We start from the raw sequence: 15,766 nt of genomic DNA on the forward strand, positions 1-15,766 counted from the left end.
TGTGTATGTGTGCAAGGACTGAGTATTTAATGAAAAACTCTGCACTTTCCTGCAAAGCTACAGGTCTGGTGGCCTGGCAAGATGTGGGAAAACAAGATAAACAAAACAAGTTTCTTAATATTTTTTTTTTTTGAGAAAAATAAATGCTACCCCATGTCATTGCAGGAAATTCTGGAGAATAAGCAGGAAATGCTGACTGCAGTGATAGCTGTAAAAACAAATATTCAACAACAAGAGGAAAAGATTGGTGGTATTTGTAGCAGGCTACAAAATGAACTGCAAGGCCTGGATGCTCTGTTTGCCAAAAAATCTAGACTGGATGATCGCTGTAAGATGCATAAATCTTTTTTTTCTCTACCATTTTTTATTTTTTTAATCATCCCAGGATATGTTACTACTTAGCAGTGTGTGATGAAACACAAGGAGTGCAGCTGTGTTACAGCTGATTGCCCTGTTGCAGATTGAGACCTAGTGGTCCATTTATCAGAAGAGCCAGGCATGGTTTGAGACACAGCCTGGGTATTACATCTTGAATTTCCACTTTCTAAAGGGCTGTGACAACAGCCAGGGGGCTGTAAAAGAGTCTGAGCATCACGGATCTTCCCAGAACTATACATTTGCTTTGCCACAAAGGATAAATAAAACTAACAGACCCCCTTCACAACTCCCTTATCTTGTGGTTGCATGGTTATTACTGTAGCGATATATGGTTAATATTGTAGAGTTAGTTAATTATATTATTATCTAATTAGTTAGTTAATTCCATTATATATATTAGTTAATAAATTAATCTAGAGATTATATTCTCTAGAATTTTACATATAGGCAATTTGCACTGTAATTTCTCTTTAAATGTACATATTCTGTACTGCTGTCTAGTGAAGGATTGATATTACACAGGGCCCTAGGCACATAAAAGCCAAAATTGTTGCTCTAAGTCCTCTTTTTTAACTTTAATCCTATAGATTTCTGCTTTAGTTATTGCTCCTTAGCAGTCCCATCTGTAATGAGTCAATGGTGTGGTCACTGTGTCACCACTGCCTTGTTACAGATGTTTCCAGATGTACACAGAGCTGAAAGGCACACAGGCTGCTTCCTAATCTTTGGTCTGGGTAACGTGACAGGGAGCCTGGGAATGATGAATTTAGAGAGGAAGGGAATGTGTGTCCCTGGGAGGAAGTCAGGCAGAGAGGGGAGGGAGAGTGAACGTAGAGCAGAGGACAATCCTGCTTCATCTGAAGGGCAGAACCAGCACTCCCTGTGTGAAACCTGCAGGGCAGCTTGCTTCACAAAAAGCCTGCACAGAAACATTGCTTGGTTATTCCAGACTGCATGTGTGCATCCATCTCACTGCCTCTACTTAACTCTTTGGTTGTCATTACATTATTATTTTGTTTAATGCTAGTGGGAAAAGGCAATAAAAATAGCTTATTCATTTGTGTTTTCCATTCCAGGCTTTGCTGAAGGCTGAAGCACAGGGGCCTGGCATGAAGGTCAGTGTTTGGTGAGGCCATGGTGCTTTCCTACAAGTTCTGCTTGTACCAGAGCCCCTCCTTCTACAGCCTTCAAAATTAACACAGTTCTCTGGGTCTAGCAAAAGATGTACTCATTGCTACAGCTAATGTCACCTGGGAGTTGTTACTTTTCTTTTTAAAGGCTATAGATAGGGTTCCTTCCAGCCCAAACCTTTCTATGATGATAACACCTTTACTGATGGCTTTTTTTCTGTGAAATGCTGAGTGACAGGTTCGTTGCTCCAACAAACAGCATGCAAACAAACGAGGTCTTGCATGCAGAGGTAAGATTTTGTTTGGAAATTAAGGGAATTATTAATCTCCATAAGGAGATCAAGTTCTGTCTGTATTGCTAGGTAGAAAATGTTAATTTTCAGACTGATGAATTCAGAGGTCTAGAACTATGGTTTTAAAAGTCATTATTAAGGAGCCCCATGGACCAGACAAGGGGCAATGGGCACAAGGTGCTCCTGGGGATATTCTGTTTGAACACAAGAGGTAAATTGTTCACCATGAGGACAGTCAGACATTGGAATGGTCTCCCAGGGGAAGTGGTGGATTCCCCCCACTTTGGGAAGTTTCAAGTCTCAGCCTGTCTAACCTAAATCTTCTCTTTTCCAGTTTAAAGCCATTACCCACTGTCCCATCCCTCCCTGCCCTTGTCCCCAGTCCCTCCCCAGCTTTCCTGGAGCCCCTTCAGGCACTGGAAGGTGCTCTAAGGTCTCCCCATTGCAGCCTTCTCTTCTCCAGGCTGAAAACCCCAACTCTCTCAGCCTGGCTCCAGAGCTGCTCCAGCCCTCTGATCATCTTCATGGGCCTCCTCTGGACTTGCTCCAACAGCTCCATGTCCTTCCTGTCTTATCAGCTGTAATGAAACCAAACCTAGGGAGAAAAAGGAGAGTGGTCTCTCAAGGCAGCCTGACCCAAACACCACCCCTGGAAGCACCTGAGCCGCTGGCAGGCTCTTGTCCTCAGCAATGCTGATGGGTAACAGAATAGAAAAGGCAGGACTGACACTGCAGCATGGAAACAGACTCAGTTATGTGCACTGCTACAGCCAAGAATTTAAACAGTTAAAGGGATTAGACAGGCACAAAACACTCTCAGAGGAGGCAACTGTGCTGAAAGGTGCAGCAAAGGCTTCACCCATATGGAGTTAACAGATGCTTCACCCCCAACAAATGGTTTGCTGACAAAAGGTATAGAAAAAAAAATCTTTAATGTGATCTTAGATGGAAATGTATATTCAAGAAAATGGATTGAGTAGGAAAGCTACTGCTGTTTAATCATCTGCAGGAAGTACAGAGAGCATAAACTGTACATTATAGATAACAATGCATTTCCTTTCTTTCTCCCCAGCAGCCAGACTAAAGCATCAAGAGGAATAAATGAGATGCTCAACATCTTTTTGGCTTTTGATGGAAGATGAAAGCCTGTTTCCACTGGTGGGGAACAGAAGGTGGAGTAGGTAATGAGAAAACCCAGCTCTATGGCATATTCAAGCTCTATTTGTCTTTTGAAAGTCTACTGAAAACCAGGCTCTATTGTTCTATTCATACAACACCTAAAACACTGTGTTAGGGAATAAACTATACAAGCAAACTGCTGTACTAGCGTGTCACATGTTTTTTATGCAGGTTCACAGTAATAAATAGATACAAGACATTCCCTGTGTCTGTAACAGACACTTAGGAAGAATACAAAGTGCAGATTTTTACAGTCTGATGCAGAGGTGTTTCACCGAGCAGGCTTGGGCATCAACGGCTTCTTTTAAAACAGAAGTTTCCAATGTCTGACAAGCACTAAAAATTGCTTCATTCAGGCCATGAAGACAGCGTTGGTGGCACTGGCTTCTTTTAATGTCCAATTCCACCTTCTGAGAGTATCCGTGAGGGTTCTGTGTACTTTGCTGTCATTAAGTAGAAGAGGGCAGGTGCAGGCACCAGGGCAAGCAAGGGGAGGTCCTGCTCAAGCTTATCCAGTTTGGAAATGGAGATGATTCCATAGGCATGAAGTAACCAGTGGCTGAAGAGGACAACAAGCCTTTTCTTCCTGACAAGAAGATCCTTGAAAGACTTGCAAAACAAACACAGTAGAGTGTTAGCATTCTGCCTGTTACCTGAGGTTTAAGAGATGTTACAGGTTGTGCACAGACTGTACTCAAGCTTCCACCACACGACACAGTTTCTCAGCACACCACAAGGGGGAAGCCTCACAGGAGCTTCCTCCAGCAAAGAGCAGAAAGTCATCCAGGAAGAGGCTTAACTGCAGAATCCACATCTGAGAAAGGGTCAGAGAGAAGTGGTCTCTGCTCACACAAATATTCCATATGAGTTTCCACGCAGAAAACACGTTTACCTACCTCCACTTCAGAAGCAGACATGTACACAGCCAGTGTAACCAAGGAGAGCACCAGTATGATGTAAGGAAAGGCATAATCTAAAGGCAAACATTGAGCATGTTAGCAGGAATAAACAAAATTCTCTACATTTCAGCAGAAATTGTTTTTCCATCTGTCAAATTAACTTTAGTCAGATGCAAACAATGGGAGTATCCTAGGTGGGGTTACTGTACACTTAAATTACTGATGGAAAAAGGGAGGTAATGAGAAAAGTGGTGTGGGAATCTTGTAGCAGCTGTGACAAGTACGTTAGAAGCTAAACCAAATATAGCTCAACTTCCCAAAATTAACAGTTCAATCCATCTCTGAACATGGACCAACTCTACCTGAGCAGAAAGTGGAACTACCTCCCTCTGAAGCAGTTTCCTCTCATGCCTGCTCTGTTCCCTTCTAGGGACAAGCAGCACCAGTAGAGTTGTTCAGGACAGGGCTACCCTGTGAGCAGCCTCTTCAGGTGAAGCCTCCTCACAACAACCTTAAACCATGTCCTTATTCTCAAAGCAAAAAGTGTCACCTCCCTTCCCTCCCTCCTTCCCATTTGTCACCCTGTGTTCACAGGTGTGTTTGTTATTGTTACTAGGAGAGAACTCACAGAGCAAGCCACCCCCAACAGCCTGAAGCACAGTGAGGATAGGGAAGAAGTAGAGTGCTGCATAAATGCTTCTAAATCGATCAGACTTGCCCAAACCACAGGCAATTTTCTTAACCAGCAGAGGCCTCAGCAGCATCATCAACACCAGGCAGAAGGCATAATATATAAACACAATGGTGTATCTGAAACAGACAAAAAAGGAAAAAAAAGAGAGAAATTCCTTACAGTGTGCACTTCCTCTCCTGCAGATTGGACCCAGAACCAGGGAATTTGGGGTTAGTCAGCCAGATCTAAGTAATTTACAATCAGAGGATGTAAACACTCAGCAATGAGCTTACTTGTCCTGGGGGAAAAGGTAAAGATGCAGCAAAGGGGAAAAAAATTAAATCTTCCACTTTGATAACCCAGCAAGTCATCAGGTGCTGCTAACTGGTTCACATCTAAAAAACAACTCAGTGCACAGAACAAGCTCAGAGGACTGACACTCATCCCTCTGGGTTACACCTGAACACTTTTTGCAGCGTTGAGAGTGAGCAGCAAGCAGCACATTTGTGTAACAGGAGGGCACAAGAGGCAGGAGCACAACAGCCTCTCCAACTCACAGGGGGTAGACTGCTTCGTGTGTGCAGTGCACCGTGGTGATGTAGTCGGGGCTGGGGTTGTAAAGCATCGTGTACCAGTCCGACAGCTTCTTCACCCTGCAGGAGCGGATCCGGAGGGAGCCGACGGGGTCGCTGATGAGCAGCGTGACGATGGCTGCGATGCTGCACTCCAGCAGGGCGGTGGCGTGCTGCAACAAGGCGCTGGAGCTGCGGGAGGAGAGAGGGAGAGAGGAAACGGGATCACCGGCTGGGATAGCTGGGGCCCAGGGGACTGCAGAACCTTCTGCAGGGTTAATATTCATTGAGACCGCAGGCAGGACAACGCTGCTTGGAGCTGGAAGTCACTGACAGTCTCGGATGATTTAGGGTGTAAAAAGTGACTGAGCAAAGTTGCAGCTTCTGCACTGAATCACAGATGGTTTGGGGTTGGAAGGGACCTCAAAAGAGCATCGAGCAGGGTCACCCAGTGTGGGTGACACAGGGACACATCCAGGTGGGGTTGGGATGTCTCCAGAGACTCCACTCCAGAGTTGGAATGACTCCACAACCTCCTTGGGCTCCTGTGCCAGGGTTCTGTCACCCTCACGGTGAAAAAGCTTTTCCTTTATCTGCTTGCTGTGGCATCCTGCCAGGTGAGGGACAGCAAAGCTCAGGCTGTGGCAGTTCCCAGGAGAGCAGGAGCCAGGACAAGACCCCTCATGTCTCAGAAGGGATAACATTGTTACCTGTGATTGCAGGAAGATTTTTCAGAGCTGCAAGTCCTCACTTTTCAGTGTTTAGCACACTCCAGAGTTGTTACTTTTCTTAAAAGTTCCAGTCTAGGACCTAATGGCTACATGTGGCCTTAAACCCCTGTTTTACAGAACTTCCTTGATGCTGATGTAAAGGTGACATCAGCTCTGCCATCAGAACCCAAACCCAGTACACACAGTCCTGAAAACAAACCCCAAACCCATTCTCTGGTTGCAGGTGTGCAGCCCTGCTGCTTGGAGCCTCCAGAGCTGGGTTGCTGGCTCAGGAGAGGGGATGACACGATGCCCAGGAAACCCAATCCAGCCCAAATTGCCAAGTGGAATGAGCACCACCACATGAGAAAGACACAGATCACGTCCTGAGGGCAGTGACAGGCAAGGAGGTCTAGATTTTTAAAGAACTTTTGTTTCAAAGGAGGGGTGTACAAACCTCTTTTTTCCTGAATACCATTCAATAAAGAACCAGTGCAAAACCAGGGGCAGCAAGGCCATGAAGCCAAGGTAGAGCCAGTCATAGTGGTCTGGGGATCCCATACATTCCCGGCAGATTTTGTTTTCATCAGTTCTTTGACCTCTGGGGCACACCTACAGAAACCAGAGGCTGTGCTTACAAAGTATCCCAGCACCAGAAACAACCCATTGCAGCTGGAAAAGCAGCTCCAAGTACTGAGGCAAGAAACACACCGGGGTTTTAAAGACACATTAATCTCAGAGATGTCTCTCACTGACCTTTTCCTCTCTGCCTCGTACTTCTCAACAGAAGCAAAGAGTGAAGAGTGTTGAAAAGGCTTCATTTAAGGTTCCCTTTTCCACTCCTGCTCTCACACCACCTGATTTTCCTTGCTCAGGTCACTCACCAGGCTGCTCCCAACCCCTGAGCATCTCGTTCCCTCTTCTTCCACCCTCCCTTCCTACCCCCAGCCCAGCACCACTGGGATTTCAGCACAGCTCTCCCTGCCTCCCACTTCTGTTCCAGCTTTTCCTGCCCCCCTCTTCTCGGCTCATGTTTAGCACCGAACCTCCGGCACCTCCTTCGGGGAACGTTTCACCGAGCAGCTCCCGCTCTCGGTCAGGGAGCTCTGCCCTCCCTGTGCAGCCCCGGGCCGGGCCCAGCTCCGCACTCACCCCGCAGTCCCCGTAGGTCTCCACGGAGCCGTTGACAGACAGGACGGTCCTGCCGCAGTACAGCCCGAGGCAGGCGGGATGCATGGCCACCGCTGCGGGGAGAGCGCACCCCGCGTTACCGCCTTACGGCCTCACCGCGGATCCCCCGAGGCTCCGCTCCGCGCCGCTCCCGCCCTGGCCCACGGTATCCCAGAGGTCCCGAGAGCCATACCCGACCCGCTCCACCCGCTATCGGCCGGGTACCGCCAGGCCCACTACCCCTGCCCGGTTCGCCCCGTCCTACCGGAGTGGAACATCCCGGTAACCCAGCAACAAGCCCACCACCTCCGCCGAGACACTTCCGCGTACGTCACTTCCATTCACGGCAGGAGACAAGCTCCGCCCCGAAAGGGGCGTGGCCAAACCCACGGAGGGCGTGGCTTGAGTGTGTCTGTCCCCTCCTGTCCCATCGGGTCCCCTCAGATCCTCACGGGCCATGGCTGCGGGTGTGGGTGCGGGGGTGCGGCTGCCTCCCCACTCTCCCTCGGTGCCGGTGCTGCAGACGGTGGAGATGCAGACGGGCGGAGAGCCGCTGCGCATCGTCCCGCGGCTGGAGGCGGCGGAGGAGGCGGCGGCCAGGGGACTGTCGCTGCTGTCGCTGCGGCGGGAGATGGCGGACAGGCTGGACCACGTCCGGCGGGCTCTGGTGCATGAGCCGCGGGGACACGCCGGCATGTACGGGGCGGTGGTGGTGCGCGGCGGGGCCGCCGCTGCCGGGGTGCACTTGGCCGCCCTCTTCCTGCACGGCGCCGGCTACAGCGCCATGTGCGGCCACGCCGTCCTGGCCCTCGGTCGCTTCGCCCTGGACTACGGGCTGGTGGCGGCACCCAGCAGCCCCGAGACCCCCGTCCGCCTGCGCTGCCCCTGCGGGCCCGTCACCGCCTTCGTCCCTTGGGACGGCAGCCGCAGCGGTAACCCCGTCCGATTCCACAGCGTGCCCGCCTTCGCCGCTGCCATCGGTGGGGACCCGTCCTGCCGCTCCGGCTGTCGGGGAGGGTTGGTGGTGGTTGTGGCAGGGACGGTGGGTTGGCTGAGGGGTGTTTGGCAAATCCCTTCCTCGTTCCGATGTCCACCGGAGGCAGGATGAGGCCATCGGGGATGGCATAGTGTGTCTTGAGAAGGTTGGGATTGTTCAGCAAGGAAAAGAGAAGGTTGGTGGGAGACCTTAGAGTGGCTTTCTGGGACCTACGGGAAAGCTGGGGAGGGGCTTTTCACCGGAGAGGATAGTGACAGAACAAGGGGTAGTGGTTTTGAACTGAAAGAGGGGAGATTTAGGTTAGATATGAGGAAAAAAATTCTTCACAAAAATAGTAAGACACTGGAATAGGTTGCCTGGGGAGGTTGTCTGGAAAAGAGGAGGCTCAGGGGAGACCTCATCACTCTCTACAACTCCCTGAAAGGAGGTTGGAGCCGGGGGGGGTTGGGCTCTTTTCCCAGGCAACTCTCAGCAAGACAAGAGGGCAGGGTCTCAAGTTGTGCCAGGGGAGGTTTAGGTTGGAGATTAGAATGAATTTCTTTCTGGTGATCAGACATTGGAATGGGCTGCCCAGGGAAGTAGTGGATTCTCCGTGTCTGGAGATATTTCAAAAGAGACTGGATGTGGCACTGAGTGCCATGGGCTGGGAACTGCAGTGGGAGTGGATCAAGGGTTGGACTCGATGATCTCAGAGGTCCCTTCCAACCCAACTGATTCTGTGATTCTGTTGTTGATGCCACCTCCTTGGAAGTGTTGAAGGCTGGGCTGGATGAAGCCTTGTGCAACCTGATCTAGCGGGAGGTGTGCCCTGCACATGCAGAGGGGCTGTATCTTGATGATCTTTAAGGTCCCTTCCACAGAACCAAAACCAACCCAGACCATTCTATGGTTCTGTGATTCATAACACTCTCTGGCATAGGATCACTCAAGTCATCATCTCCATCCCCTCCCTGCATGCTGCTGGGGTCCTTCACTCCACGTGTGAGCCCATGGCTCAGCAGGGTTTCTTCCCCTCCCCACCCTCCCTTTCTCTGCCCAGACTTGGCCATCGATGTCCCTGGTCACGGGAAGGTGGTAGTTGACATTGGCTATGGTGGCACTTTCTACGCTTTCCTCAGTGCTGAGCAGCTGGGCCTGGATGTCTGCTCTTCAAAGACCAAGGACCTGGTCAGTGCGGCAAGCACGGTGACGGAGGCGGTGAAGAAACAGGTATGGCAGAGCCCTGCAGTACCCCAGCGTGTTCCCTTCAGGGTGACTACACCACACTTAGACCCTTTCTTCCTCTGAGATACTCAGAATGAGTGGGAGTCCCCTCCTTCCAGCACCATCTTAAATTTCTCAGTCCTCCTCCAGCCTCACAAGGATGTGAGGAGGTGGAAACACAGCAGTGGGGCTTTGTCCCTTCCTCTGGTCTCCTGAAGCTATTCTGAATGTCCTGTGGCAGCCCAGCTGCTTGATGGGATGGTGAACCTCTCTGTGCTCTTCCCAGTTCAAGCTTCATCACCCTGAGAGTGAAGACCTGGCTTTCCTCTATGGCACCATACTGACAGATGGGAAAGATGCTTTTAGTGAGGAACCCACCACCAACATCTGTGTGTTTGCAGATGAACAGGTACAGAAAAGGGCTCTTGGACATGGGAGACCCCTCCTTTTTCCCTTCTTACATCTTCTGCAGAGATGAGGGATGGTTCTGCTGCTTCTAGTTGTGGGCAGCAATCTTTGCTTCTGCTACAGGGAGAGCTGAGTGTCCCTTCACATCTGCAGTTTTAGCCTCTTATGACAGAAATACTTCACATCTTAAATAGAGCCATTTCACACCCGTGCCCCATAGCAGGGAATTTCCAAGGTGTTCAGGAACTGAGGTAGGATCCCAACAAGCACAGTGCATGTCCTTAAAGTCCTAATCTAGAGAACGGCTGCTGGAGATCTGCGGGGGGTGTGTGTGTGTGAAGTTTTATCCTGGTCTGCCATGAGTGAAGTGTCACATAAATAGCAGGTGCAGTTTTGCTTGGACTTGCCAGTCGGGGAGGAGTGTGGACCATTGGGACAGATCACCTTAGAAGCTGTTCAGTGATGTATTTTTGGAGGTTTTAAAAGCCAGGCTGGCCATCAGCTCTCTCAGCATTAAGGAGAACTGATCCTACACTGGCTTGTGAGAATGGGGGTGGTGGCCTGTGCCCCTTTCAGTCCTTTTGCTATGATACTGGGAAGCACACCCTATATATTAGATCACTCATCCCTACTAGTTTGCCAAAGCTGATAACAGTCCAGAAGTACCCCAAACCTGCTTATTTGTGATAAGATTCTGTACAATCCCCTTGGCCAGGCAGATTTCCCCTAAGCACAATATGGAGGTGGCAAAGAGAAGCGAGGGGATCAATATTGTTTTCTAGGAACCCCCAAAATACCAGAGCTGGTTCCTCTTCTCTCCTAAATGTAGGTTGACCGCAGTCCAACGGGTTCAGGTGTGACAGCTCGCATTGCCTTGCAGTACCATAAGGGACTCATCCAGCTGGATCAGACCAGAACCTTCCGGAGCAGTACCACAGGGTCCATGTTCACTGGGAAGGCAGTGAAGGCAAGTGACTTGTGCTGCTTGTTCCCTCTAAAATGCTGTTGCCTTGACTCAGTAGAGAAGCAGAAGAGCCTTCCTCTGCCTGGGGAGGGGCGGATGGAAGGAATTTGTATTAGGAAGAATTTTTTATTAGGGAAGCAAGTAACAGTGAGGCTTCGTTCTGCTGCTTGGTGACAGGTGTCTCTGTGTTAGTGCCAGGTAGCAATGGCATTTTGTGTAGCTGGGGGAGCAGAGGACCTCCTGTTGCCCCTGTCCTGATCCTCATCCCTCTGGCAGAAAGCTAAGTTTGGGGACTACAATGCTGTCATCGTGGAAGTCTCTGGAGAAGCCTTTTATACTGGTACAGCCACCTTCACTGTTGAGGAGGAGGACCCTCTGAAGTATGGCTTCTTGTTCAAGTGACCTGAGTCTCACTGATGGTGCTGCCCTTCTCCTGCCCATGTGCTCCCCTTCAGTATGTCCACACAGATGGTTGTAAGGGGAACAGTCCTCAAGCAACAGGGGAACTGCTGGTGGTGTCTTTGGTGGTGTGATGGTATCTACTGGGATTCAAGATAACAGGCAGTGTTCCCCTGTTCTGATTAGCATATTGGGTGCAATGAAATTAGCATAGATGGGCTGCTCTGAGAAGCCATAATCTTTCTCTTCTTTCTTTTCAATAATTATTCACAGAAAACTGAGCTGATCTTGGAGAGCTGTCTTCAAGTTTTTGTGCCTTCTTTGTGCCAAATTTGTAATTTGAAAGCCAGCTTCCTATTAAACCCCAGCTGAAGACACTGCCTTCCCAGTCTATTTTTCACTCTTGGAACTCATTTCCTGGACTCTGCTGAGTGTCTCACAGCTGCTGGTTTGGATTGTCATCTCTCCTTCCATGCCTCATACTCAGCTGGTCTCACTCCTCTGTCTCTTGTCCCAGCTTCCCTGGCCTGCCCTGCTCAGACCTCTCCAGACAGCCCCTTCCTCACCCATTCCACCCCTGCCAGAGCCCTGGAGATGGATGCAGGTGTTTGCTCAGACCTTCCAACCATCCAGTCCATGCCATGCTGCTTCCCTAAACCTTCCTTGCTTGCTTATCTTGGACCATTGGCTGCAAGTACCCTGTGGTTAACTTTCAACAGGAGCAGCTGTATTCATAGGTCTGAGCCACCATGACCTTTGGTTACAAGATTATTTACTGATGATTTTGTCCCAACCTTGGGGCAGCTTGCATAGTAGAGTGCAGTCAATATGTTCTTTGCCAGAGTCCCTGGAGGGAAGATTGCTGGTGTAAAAAAAAAAACAAATGAAGCCCTGGGCTGTAGGCAAGACTTTGCACTGGCAGGAGCAGAGCTTCAGGCCACTGGTGGCCTGTAATTTCCACTGTGTCTCTGGGACAAAATGATGTTCATTTATTGAAGACACTCAGGGGAGTGTGCCTCATTAAAATGAGACACAGAAATTAGAGTGATTGTCTCCCAGTAGCTCATGCAACAGAAGGGAGTAAGTCACACTGGAGAGCTTGGAAAAGGTTGGTGTAGGAAAACCTGGGATGAGTGTATTCTGTCAGCTTCAAAATGATAACTCTGTAATGAGAAGAAAAAAAAATCCCCTCCTTCAGAAACTGGTTGTGCTCTAGTGGAGGTTTTTGTAGGCTGGCATCTGGAGTCCTTGCTCTCAGCTTTCCTGTAACCCCTGGATAAATCCTGTACAGCCTCTGCTCCAGGGGAGCAAGCAGTGACAAAGACCCTCACCACACACACAAACTCCTCCACGTGTTTCCAGCTCCTGAGCATCCCCCTTGTGATCAGCGCCCCCCAGCCTGACTCCTGCAGAAGAGCTGGGGCAGCAAGCCCCAAAAAACCCAGAAAGGTCCAGCACAGAAGAGTCAGGAGCTCTTCAGATTTGGTTGCAGCCTTCATTACCTATTGTACCCATATTGTACTTCACTGTACCCATCCCTAAAATATTTTTCCACACGGCTCCAGTGTGGCTGAGAGCAGGGCAGCAGCGTCCTGCTGCCTCACAGGAGAGATTGTCCCCAGCCTGTCCCCTCTCTTCGGGGTGCATGGAGGGTGGTCCTGGTCTCTGCTGGAGTGTTTGATGGCGATGGGCTGCAGGGCTGTTAGGGGAGAGGGGCCATGAGGAGAGCGGGTCTGGAGGGGTGAGAGAAAGCATGAGAAGGGCTGAGGAGAGAGGAAGTGTGAGGAGAGAGGGGCTGTGAGAGGAGAGGAACCAAGAGGGAAGGGGGGGCTGTGAGGGAACAGGAGCCCTGAGGGGAGACGAGTCCTGTGGGGAGGGGACTGTGGGAACCCTTCCCCGACCAAGGGCTGGGTTGATGTGGGTGAGTAGGAGAGGGAGATGTCTGGTCCGGGGTTCTGCAGCTCGGCCATGATGGTGGGAGACTCACAGAATCATCTGGGTTGGAAAGGACCTCTGAGATCATCAAGTCCAACCCTTGACCCGCTACCACTGCAGTTCCCAGCCCATGGCACTCAGTGCCACATTCAGTCTCTTCTTAAAAACCTCCAGGGATGCAGAATCCACCCCCTCCCTGGGCAGCCCACTCCAATGTCTGATCACCCTCTCTGTAAAGAATTTCTTCCTAATATCCAACCTAAACCTCCCCTGGCAGAGCTTAAGTCCATGCCGTCGTCTTGCTGAGAGCTGCCTGGAGAAGAGCCCGACTCCCCCCTGGCTCCAACCTCCTTTCAGGGAGTTGTAGAGAGTGATGAGGTCTCCCCTGAGCCTCCTCAACACCCCCAGCTCACTCAGCCCTTCCTCACAGGACTTGTGCTGGATCCCTTCACAGCCTCCTTGCTCTTCCGTGGACCCGCTACTCTCCTGACCCTGCTGTCGGGGCTCCGCTCTCCCGCCCCGGGCCGCGGTGCGGGCGGGCCCGTCCGGTTCCCCGGGCAACGGCGGCGGGGGGGACGTCAGCGTCGGGCGGGGCCGGTGCCGGGGCGGGCAGCGCCGCAGCAGCCGCCGCAGGGGCCGGGGCATGAGGCTGCGCATGGAGCCGGCGGCGGCCGGGACGGGAAACCTTTCCCGCGGCGGCAACGAGAGCAGCGGAGCGGCGGCGGAGGCGGTTCCGGCGGGGTGGTCGGTGGCAGCCCTGGCCTCGCAGGCGCTGGCGCTGCTGCTCATCTTCGCCCTCTCGGCGCTGGGCAACGGGGCGGTGGTGCTGGTGATCGCCCGGCACCGGCAGCTCCGCACGGTCACCAACGCCTTCGTGCTTTCCCTGTCGCTGTCGGAGCTGCTGGGGGCCTTGCTCTGCCTGCCCCTCGCCTTCCTCAGCTTGCTCAGCCGCCCGCCCGGCTCTTGGCTCTTCGGGCAGCGCCTCTGCTTGGCCAGCGCCGCCCTCCACGCCGGGCTGGGCATCGCCGCCACCCTCACCATGGCCCTGCTCTCTTTCGACCGCTACTGCGCTATCGTCCGCCAGCCCCGACACAAGATGGGTCGCCGCCGCGCTGCCCAGCTCCTGGCCGCCGTCTGGCTGGCAGCCTTGGCTCTGGCCGGACCTTGGTACGGGTTGGCGGGCGAAGGGCAGCGGGAGGCTCGTCCGGGAGCTTACCGCTGCGTCTACGTGCTGCCCTGGGGATCCTCCCGTCTGGGGCCGCCCTACGGCGCGGCCATCATCGTGCTCTGCTACCTCCTGCCCTTCGCCCTCATGTGCTTCTGCCACTACAACATCTGCCGGGCGGTGCGGATGGCCGAGAGCCGGGTGCGGCCCCTCACCACCTACGGGCACCTGCTGCGGGCCTACGGGGAGATGCGCACGGCCACCACCGTCCTCATCATGATCGTCTCCATCATCTGCTGCTGGGGGCCCTACTGCATCCTAGGGCTGGCGGCCGCCGCCGGCCACCTGCCCTTCTCGCCCACCATGGACGCCGTGGCCAGCGGGATGGCCTGGGCCAACGGCGCCATCAACCCCCTCATCTACGCCGCCCGCAACCCCAACATCTCCGTGCTGCTGCGGAGGAGCCGTGAGGGTGGCTACAGGACTAGGAACAACGTAGCAGCCTATCTCTCAGCCCCGGCACGCCGGCTGGAGCCCCAGCGTCGGGCTGACCGCGTCCGGGAGCGCTACCTCAACAGGCACAATGGCCCCCCGGGCAGTGCCCCGTCCTCCTCCAGCCCAGCCAGTGGGGGAGAGGTGGCCATGTGGGCCTGCAAGAACCCCGCTGTGCTCTTCTGTCGGGATGGGCAGCCAGACACCATCTCTGAGGCCGCCTTGCAGGCTAAAGTGGACACTGTCAACACCAGCCTCTGAAGGGATGGAGGCTCTGGGCCTCGGGGTCCTGAAGAAATAATGTAGGGAGCCCCAGTGCTCAGAACCCAGACTGCCAGGGAATTGGAGACAGGACTGCTTGAGCCATGGGGTGGTTTCTTCTCCGTTGTGTGAGCTCTGGTTTGGTGAACAGCAAGAGCTACACCGGGAAAGGAATTCTCCCTTCTCTTTCAGCAGGCCTGAGACCCTGGTGACAGCTGCTGAGCCCAGCCAGAGCAGGAGCTTTACTGCAAGAAGGAAAGTGTTTGCTCCAGTCCCACACAGAAAGTGCCACAGTGAAGCTAAGAGACAGCCACACAAATAGAGGCCAAACCAACTGGCTGTGTGAGCTGCTTGTTAAGTGCCAAAAAAGCAACTGGAAGCTGAGCGCTGGCAGCTGGAAGACACTCTGAAAACACCACACTGTGAAAACCTCATCATGGCAGGAGAATGTCGCTTTAACCCGTTGTATGTGGAAGTGCTGATTGTCAGAAAGTCATGGACTATAGGACAGGCTGAAAAAGAAAATCTATTAAAATTGGTTCCCCCCCCCCGAACTCCCAAGCATAGCAAAACAGTAATTGTTGTGACAGGGAAAATGTGTGAGACCTTTTCTTCCCAACCTGTGGAGGAGACCCTCATGAAATCTCAGTTGTCATAATTGCAGCAGCCTTTTCTTTGTTCTTGGTTTTGGTTGGTTTTTTTTTTTTTTTTTTTTTTTTTCTTGCAGGTACAGTCAGATTAAAGTGCTATGAATATGAGACATGAAAGTTCTAGAGGCAGGCAGAGGAAAAGTGTGGGTGTAGACTCTGGATTTTCTGCACAAGGTGTGCATTTTCTTTTTGAGCTCATCCAAAGTGTCTCACATCTCTGAGTATTTAACAGTGTTTAAGAGGAACCATGCAAGAGAGGTGAGTATCTGGAAGGAGGGGTAAAGCAAT

At 52.0% G+C, this 15,766-nt stretch overlaps 3 protein-coding genes across 3 annotated transcripts; 2 read left to right on the forward strand and 1 right to left on the reverse strand.

Annotated features, from left to right (window-relative positions):
- Positions 1–2,773: 2,773 nt before the first annotated feature.
- On the reverse strand, positions 2,774–7,322 carry JKAMP (JNK1/MAPK8 associated membrane protein). Its single transcript, XM_030452393.1, has 7 exons — positions 7,270–7,322; positions 6,987–7,078; positions 6,292–6,446; positions 5,110–5,316; positions 4,508–4,689; positions 3,877–3,953; positions 2,774–3,589 (listed from the first exon to the last, which is right to left on the reverse strand). Exons 1-7 carry the CDS (start codon positions 7,280–7,282, stop codon positions 3,371–3,373), a joined length of 945 nt encoding a protein of 314 aa, XP_030308253.1. The 5' UTR covers positions 7,283–7,322; the 3' UTR covers positions 2,774–3,370.
- A 111-nt stretch (positions 7,323–7,433) lies between these two features.
- On the forward strand, positions 7,434–12,017 carry L3HYPDH (trans-L-3-hydroxyproline dehydratase). The gene is made up of 5 exons (XM_030452392.1): positions 7,434–7,984; positions 9,041–9,210; positions 9,491–9,613; positions 10,442–10,579; positions 10,853–12,017. The coding sequence occupies exons 1-5, from the start codon at positions 7,462–7,464 to the stop codon at positions 10,976–10,978; spliced, it is 1,080 nt and encodes a 359-aa protein (XP_030308252.1). The 5' UTR covers positions 7,434–7,461; the 3' UTR covers positions 10,979–12,017.
- Positions 12,018–13,565: 1,548 nt separating this feature from the next.
- Positions 13,566–14,872, forward strand: GPR135 (G protein-coupled receptor 135). Its single transcript, XM_008501092.2, has one exon. The coding sequence runs from the start codon at positions 13,566–13,568 to the stop codon at positions 14,826–14,828; it is 1,263 nt and encodes a 420-aa protein (XP_008499314.2). The 3' UTR covers positions 14,829–14,872.
- Positions 14,873–15,766: the final 894 nt, after the last annotated feature.

This window comes from Calypte anna, chromosome 5A, assembly GCF_003957555.1.
Source record: "Calypte anna isolate BGI_N300 chromosome 5A, bCalAnn1_v1.p, whole genome shotgun sequence".
NCBI classification, from domain to species: domain Eukaryota; kingdom Metazoa; phylum Chordata; class Aves; order Apodiformes; family Trochilidae; genus Calypte; species Calypte anna.

Bases quoted from the DNA above. Each gene is read 5' to 3' on its own strand.
- JKAMP (XM_030452393.1), bottom strand. The intron at 5,317-6,291 runs GTTTGTACACCC...CTCCTCCCGCAG, and splicing joins TGGTATTCAGGAAAAAAGAG to CTCCAGCGCCTTGTTGCAGC. The intron at 3,954-4,507 runs GTGAGTTCTCTC...GTTTGCCTTTAG, and splicing joins TGTTGGGGGTGGCTTGCTCT to ATTATGCCTTTCCTTACATC.
- L3HYPDH (XM_030452392.1), top strand. From the start codon at position 7,462: ATGGCTGCGGGTGTGGGTGCGGGGGTGCGGCTGCCTCCCCACTCTCCC. The intron at 9,211-9,490 runs GTATGGCAGAGC...TGCTCTTCCCAG, and splicing joins CGGAGGCGGTGAAGAAACAG to TTCAAGCTTCATCACCCTGA. The intron at 9,614-10,441 runs GTACAGAAAAGG...TCCTAAATGTAG, and splicing joins GTGTGTTTGCAGATGAACAG to GTTGACCGCAGTCCAACGGG.
- GPR135 (XM_008501092.2), top strand. From the start codon at position 13,566: ATGGAGCCGGCGGCGGCCGGGACGGGAAACCTTTCCCGCGGCGGCAAC.